At 42.0% G+C, this 7,787-nt stretch overlaps 1 protein-coding gene across 1 annotated transcript; it reads left to right on the forward strand.

Moving 5' to 3' along the window:
- The first annotated feature begins 6,620 nt into the window (after window positions 1–6,620).
- Window positions 6,621–7,490, forward strand: LOC138040433 (piggyBac transposable element-derived protein 4-like). Its single transcript, XM_068886165.1, has one exon. It carries the CDS (start codon window positions 6,621–6,623, stop codon window positions 7,488–7,490), a length of 870 nt encoding a protein of 289 aa, XP_068742266.1.
- Window positions 7,491–7,787: the final 297 nt, after the last annotated feature.

Below are 7,787 nucleotides of genomic sequence, written 5' to 3' on the forward strand. Positions count from 1 at the left end.
TGTTGAGTTGACCCCCAAATCTACAGCAGAAGAACCTGTCACCCGTACAGAGACTGAGGTTAAAGATTTACCCTTTATTTCGCCACAAAGTGTTTCTTCATGCCCAAAAGTAATCGAGCAGCGAAATAAACATTTTTGACAAATCTACTGGGAAGGAAACTCGACCCAGGACCCGCACTGTTACAGGGCGTGCATATCAGTGTAACTTAAAGAAAAACACCCCGTTAGCTAAGGATCGTGAGTTAAGTACAAAGTTAAGTGACTTTGAAGAGCTGGTTAGTCTATCTCAAGATCCAAGTGTAATCAGAAATGATAATTTCTGTTTTGACTAAGCTGTTGGATGATGCTATACAAAGTTTTGATGAATGGATGCAATTGTCAGACGAGTCTAGTTTAAACTCAGCACACTCTAACTAAACAAGCATATTTAATTGAAACTTGGAAGCTGATTCACGCTACTGCTATCCAACGACTTCAAACAATCGAGGAAGATAAAGGGTCTGTGTCTTCTCGAAAATCCTGCCGTTCCCAATCCTCTAGTTCTAGTGCATCAAGTAGTCAACCCTGACTAGTCCAAGTAGAAGTTATTGTAAAGAGACACTTATTGACTTTTTGCGCTAAGGGAGCTGCTTTAGAAGAGGCTTTAAAGTTCTCAGCCACCATCACCGAACAAGAAAACAAGTTGGAGCAGTTGAAGATAAAGAAAGAACTTGGCGAAATCGCTGCACAGGAAGTCAGTTACAGCGCCTACCCCAAGCGAGACCTGATGTTTATAGGGGCGACGAACATGACAAAACGAAATTCTTTCTCTGGGAGAATGCCTTCGAAAGCCTGATTGATTCTACGCCAGTAACACCTCAACAGAAGCTGCATCTCTTATATCAGCATCTGGACGATAAAGCCAAAAGTACTTAGTAAAAGACACAGATGGTGCATATCAAGAAGCACAAGCTTCGGTAATCCAGCAGTCATAATCCAGCAACTTGGCCTAAAATCAGACCAAACGACGCAACTGGATTAGAGGATTTCAGTGACTTCTTCCAACAAGTGAAGCTCGCAAGCGAACATATGACAATCTCAAAATGCTTAATTTTCCATCACAAATTCAAAATCTTGTTGACAAGTTGCCTAGCTGGTTCAAAGCTAAATGGTGCGACAAAGTGTTACCGCTCCTTTCCATCCTTCAAAGATTTTGTTGAAGAAGTTTGTTACCATGCTGAAAGAACAACATACCTCAAATTGTCTAAGGTCCAGGAACAGTAGGTGTCTCAGTTTCAGAACGTTTCAAGGGCCCCAGTCGTTCACCTCATCGCACCCGAACTTTGAATGTTGCTTTAACCTCTGCACCACCTTCAGACATAACCGAACAAAAGCTTCACAACCAAGAACCTACTGAGAATCTTCAGGTGCTAGCAACTCAAGCTCAACCACCCACCCTTGTAACTCCGCCCAGAACTGCTACTTACTGCTTCTACCATAAGATGAAGTCTCATGCAATGAGTGACTGTGAACAGTTCCAAAAGCTTAGCTATGACGAACGCAAAGATTTTCTGGTCAAAAACAGGATTTGCTTTAAGTGTGTCAGCAGTGACAAGCTAGAATGTAAAACACGCCACCATATTGCATGACCCAACCAGACACTTTAAGAAAATCACGAAACAAACCAATAAGATGAAGTCTCATGCAATGAGTGACTGTGAACAGTTCCAAAAGCTTAGCTATGACGAACGCAAAGATTTTCTGGTCAAAAACAGGATTTGCTTTAAGTGTGTCAGCAGTGACAAGCTAGAATGTAAAACACGCCACCATATTGCATGACCCAACCAGACACTTTAAGAAAATCACGAAACAAACCAATTCTGCCTGTGCTCAAGTTTGTGGACCAAGCCAGCCAACATGTTCCTGTGTGCAAATAGTTCTGTTTGAAGTCTTCCACCAACATACCCTCCAGAGAAGGTATTTACCTGTGCAGTACTGGACAACCAGTCGACAGATGTCTTCATTACAAAGACACTGCTTGAACAGCTGGAGATTGAAGGCCAGGAAGTGGACCTCGAAATTAATACCATTACCGGCACTAACTACACATTGACATTGACCATCGACACATGCCTCTTAAGATTCCTTTCACATATTCGCAAGACAGGATCCCAGCCAGCCACAAAGACATCACAACTCCTGAAACAGCATGGAAACATTTGGAGAGGATTGCCCACCTCATTCATCACCAGCCTAATGTCGAGATAGGAATGTTAATGGGCTGCAATAGCCTTTCAACCGCCTTTTCAACTGCCTTTCAACCGTTACAAATCATCTATGGAAACGACAATGACCCTTGCGCTGAAAAGTACAAATTTGGTTGGACAATCATTGGTCCAGTGTGTCTACAATGCAGGTCAAAAGTAGTTGGGACACCTGTCCAATAATCATGTATTCCAAGTAAAGTTGGCTTTTTGGGGTCACAATTGGAGCGTACCACCCCCCTCCCCCCAAACAATGTTGGAAGATGCAGATAAACAGTATTTTTGTTGAAATCTGTGTTGTAGTGTCAAATCTCAACATTGCTTGGGGGGGAGGGGGTGGGGGGAGATTATTTCAGTAGTATCTCGCTAAGTGTCCCAACACTTTTGACCTGCATTGTCTGAAAACGACTAGTTGGGAAAAAGTGCTGTTAACGTGGTCAAGGGATACCAAGTTTCTGGCATAACTATAATACGGAATTTGCGACGGTAATAAACGATGTTTGGCGTGACCAAACGAGTGTCCGAATGCGCGCGGACGGCGTTCTAGGAGTTATTCTAAAAGTGCCGTACGAAAAAATGACCGGTGATTGTTTTCCAAACTTCATAAGGGAACATTTCAACATTACGTTTGCGCAAGCTGGTGCCAAAACAGATGGAAGACGTTTATTTGTTATGGATAACGACCCATCGCAAACAAGCAGGTTAGCTAGGGATGCGTTAGAAGAGATAGAGGCTGAATTTCATGAAATCCCTCCGCGTTTACCGGACCTAAATCCTATAGAGAACATATTTCATCTTGTAAAGAGATATTTAGAATCCGAAGCAATATCTAGAAATATCACAAGGGAGTCGTTTGAGGAATTTCAAGCTAGAGTTTTAAGAGCTTTTGATTGTATTTGTACTGAAACTATAGATAACACAATTGCCAGTTTGAACAAAAGGATAGAAGCTATCCTTGCTTCTAAAGGCGGTAGAACCAAATATTAATCACGCAATGCGGAACTGTGAAAACTGAACATGCTTTATTATTTACACTTCAGTATATTCTGTGAATTTCTAAAGCGTGTAAAGTGTAACTTCATTTTCATGCTATCTGAGGAAAATGCTTGTGTAAATTGTAATTGTCACTTTGTAAAACTCGTGACAACGAGAAGTTTATCACATGCGTGACATTTGCATTTTGTCGACGTAAAGAACTGAACATTACTCACTACAATACTCACTTTAAATAGTGGAGATTTATGCAAATTGAAAACGTATTTGACATTAAATGAACACAAATTTAGAAAGTATGTATGTTTTCTTTAGTTTGAAGAAACTATTTCTTTCATTATATGAGTTATTGCGCATTTTCAACTCAGTACTCAGTAAAAGCACAAGAAAAGAAAGCTATTAATTAGCTCTTTATATAAAACATTCAATTTACTGAGTAATGTTGTAAACTCTATTCAGACACGTTCCTTTGGAGCGCATTATACCACAATTGTTTTTATATACTCAACAAGAGTAGCCGGCCATAGTTTATTTTTAAACACTGTTCTTCATTGATGCGAAATGAATGCAAACGTTACTGAGTATTGTCGCGAGCATCATGTCGCCGTCAGTCAGCAATGTAAACATTGCTAGAATTCTCTAGAATGAATCGTGCAAAACAATGTCCACAGGGCGCGATTTCTCGCTGTTCACTCTGTGAAATGCCGGCTTCCAGAACCGGAAAAAAGACCATCTAATGTCCATCATGTTTGTGTTTGTCTGATCTATTGCACCGGCTCTAATGAAAACAATCGGGGCATCCGATGTAGCAAAAAAATTCGTTTAGCGCGTTAGTTCAATATCTCTTAAACAAAAGTTCTTTGGTGCGGGTAAATGGATTGTATCGCCCTCTAGCGCCTGGAGAAGATCAGCCCACGCGATTATTGTTGGATTCCACCGAAAGTCATTCAAAAGAATGACTTCTGCTTGTTCCGCGCCAACCCATGCGAAGGAGCCCGTTGCTGGATTACAGAACGTGTTATAAATTATTTTCAATGGCGATAACATAAAAGTCTTTCCAGAATTGGCAGTTCCATACAAATAAGTATTCCGGAATTTTCCTCGACCTTTAGACAGGGCTGTATAAATCGCATTGCAGAAAACCGAGGGGATTATTCCTTGGTTGTCGAGAACCTCATTTGCCGCCACAAACCACCTTCCTTCGCAACCGTCCACGCATGGCGCATCTTTAGATTCTTGTAAGAGCTGTATTCGCGATTTCTTCAGGCGAAGACACTGCTCTTCAGCGTGAGAAAATTCTTTCGCTAATGATAATGCTTCATCCACCGCTTTATTCCTGCGGTTTGCTATAAACTCGGCCAGACAGCGTTTTCCTTCTCGTTCTTGAACCATCACTGATCTGCATGGTATTCATTTGTCTATCTTTTTCCTGATATACACCTGTTGCGCCTTTCCCTTATCCATACTCTAATATGACAATACGAAAAGTGCGGCAATTGAAATTCCTTGTATATTGTTCACAAATATGTTCTTCTTGCTTACCAAACAAGAGTTCTCATAAGAAGCCCCGCTTTTCATCGACCAATAGGCCACAAACCTGATCTCTTTCAAATACTCACTTTCAGACAATGCAGGTCAAAAGTAGTTGGGACACCTGTCCAATAATCATGTATTCCAAGTAAAGTTGGCTTTTTGGGGTCACAATTGGAGCGTACCACCCCCCTCCCCCCCAAACAATGTTGGAAGATGCAGATAAACAGTATTTTTGTTGAAATCTGTGTTGTAGTGTCAAATCTCAACATTGCTTGGGGGGGAGGGGGTGGGGGGAGATTATTTCAGTAGTATCTCGCTAAATGTCCCAAAACTTTTGACCTGCATTGTAGATAACAGAGACAGCGAAAACTGTGCCACTGTTAACCGCATCACCATCCAGAGAGAAGATCCTCAGAATCTTTTCAACTGGCAAACAAGCAACAGCTCCAAAGAAAAACCTGTGGTCTCTTTCACCACAAAACACTGTTTGACAGACGTGACTTCACCACAGCAAATCAGACAGATGATGCAGCTAGACTACAGTGAACTTTATCACGCCCGAAACATCCCAGGCATTGAAAAGTGTGAATTAGTCCAAGACAAACGTTTTACTAGTCTTCTTACCACCAACATTCATAGGAACGAATTGGGAAACTGGGACATGCCCCTGCCATTCAAAACAGACAATGGCACTTTGCACGAACAACGAAAAGTGTTTAAAAAACTCCTTAGGCACGAAAAGGTTAAGGAACATTACATTGAATTCATGCAAAAAATCTTAGACCGAAATCACGCCAGTCTTGTTCCACCAGAGGAGCGTAACACCCAGCAAGGGAAGGTGTGGTACCTGCCACATTTTGATATCTACCATCCAAAGAAAGCTGACCAGATTTGAGTAGTTTTTGACTGCAGAGCCGTTTTTCAAGATCATTCACTAAACAAACATCTCCTGCCAGGACCTGATATGATGAACAGGCTCACAGGTGTCCTTTCACATTTTCGGAGAGAAGAAATGGCAGTGACATGCGACATCGAACAGATGTTCCACGGTTTTTACGTCAACCCCGAACAAAGAGACTTTTTGAGATTTTTGTGGTTTAAAGATAATGATCTGGCCGGTCAAATCGTGGAATATCGTATCAATGTTCACTTGTTCAGTGCAGTTTCCTCAATGGGAGTTACCACTTTTGGTCTTAGGATGACAGTTGAAACCGGTTGAGGACATAACGACTTTTCTGTGGACGATGGCTTGAAATTTTTCACTACACCTGACAGTGCTATCAGTGTCATCCAGAGCACTCAAGCCATGTGTGCAGCAGTTAATTTGCATTTGCACAAGTTTGCTAGTAGTAGTAAGGCTGTGTTGGAAGCCCTACCCACAGAAGATCTTCAAAGATTTGGACCTTCGCCACGACACCTTACCAGTCCAATGCTCTCTGGATACCTTCTGGTGCATCGAGGCAGATACCATAGGATTTCGTTTAGAGGCCCCGATAGTGCCATATGGCACTCTGAGACCATGTGCATTGTAACCAGTCAAAAGGGATGTTTTAGCGTTGCTATGACGCTCTATTGCTTTTGAACCAACAGAAAAGGGTTAAGCTTTCATTTGATGTGAAATACGTCATAGGTTCTCTCTTAGCATCACTCTCAAAATTTCGATCGAAAATCTATGGCGGTGTGTTTTTAGTATTCAAAGGGGAAGATTGAGAAGCTGTTGCAGAGTGGAGGCAGGCCAGATATGAAGCCAGACATCAAAGCGACTCAGAGTCAGAGATTTCTGTGTCTTCTGTAGAACTTATTGAGCAAATCGTCCTTGAAACGAATTGTTACACACAGGAATGTATTGGTATGAAACGAGACCCAGAATGGTTCAACACAACTCTCGCAGAAGTGAAAGCGTTCCTTGGACTGCACGTGCTGTTTGGAATAAAGCAGTTGCCTGCCACTCGCCTTTATTGGAGCACCGTTCCTCTTATTGGAGTTACGGCAGTCCAAAAAGTCATGTCAAGAAATCGATTCGATAAATTATCACAATATCTGCATGTCAATAACAATGCGAATCAAGTCCCTCGTGAAAATCCTGCAAGCGACAAGCTTTTCAAAGTGCGGCCCATTCTAGATCGCGTTGTTGAATGTTGTAAAATGGAACTAAGACCTGATAAAAATTTGTCTGTCGATGAAATGATGGTAAAGTTCCAAGGACATCTTGGAATGAAGCACTACATGCCGATGAAGCCAGTCAAGCGAGGCGTTAAAGTGTGGGAAATAGCCGAAGCGTCTAGCGGCTTTGTTTGTGATTTCGAAGTTTATACGGGGAAGAGACAAGATGGCGCCACTGAACACAACTTGGGATATCATGTTGTTTATGACTTAACTCGAAACATTACGGGGAAAAATCATCATGTGTTTTGTGACAATTTTTTACACACGTTAAACTTGCAGAAGATCTGCTGCAGGATAACATTTATCTGTGTGGAACGACGCGAGCTAAGAGGGAAAGACTTTCTGAAAGAACTTTCAGCGAACAATGCACAAGTGAAACGCTTGAGGCAAGGAGAGTCGATTTTTTGGCGTAAAAACAACCTCGTGGCAACTGTGTGGAAAGACAAAAGACTTGTTCATTTTTTGAGCTCCAAAGCAATCCACTTGGAAATGACACAGACAACTGCAAACAACGCGATGGGACTGTTATTCCAGTACGAAGTGCCCCTGTTGTAAAGAGCTACAACATGAAGAACATGGGAGGTGTCGACCTACATGACCAGATGCGCGGGTATTATGCCATCGGAAACCAGTCAAGAAAATAGTGGCGTTATCTACTCTGGTTTTGTGTCAATATCAGTGTGGGAAATGCATTTATTTCGGAGAGAAAGGCTTGAACCACCTATCAAGAACTCAACTTGACTTCAGAGTTGAACTTGCCAACGATCTGATCGGCGATTTCAGTTACCGAGCAAGAACTGTAGATTCTGGTCAAGTAGAGGGAAGCCACTGGCCTGTTCGCTTTGAAAAAGG

This window comes from Montipora capricornis, chromosome 3, assembly GCF_036669925.1.
Source record: "Montipora capricornis isolate CH-2021 chromosome 3, ASM3666992v2, whole genome shotgun sequence".
NCBI classification, from domain to species: Eukaryota; Metazoa; Cnidaria; class Anthozoa; order Scleractinia; family Acroporidae; genus Montipora; species Montipora capricornis.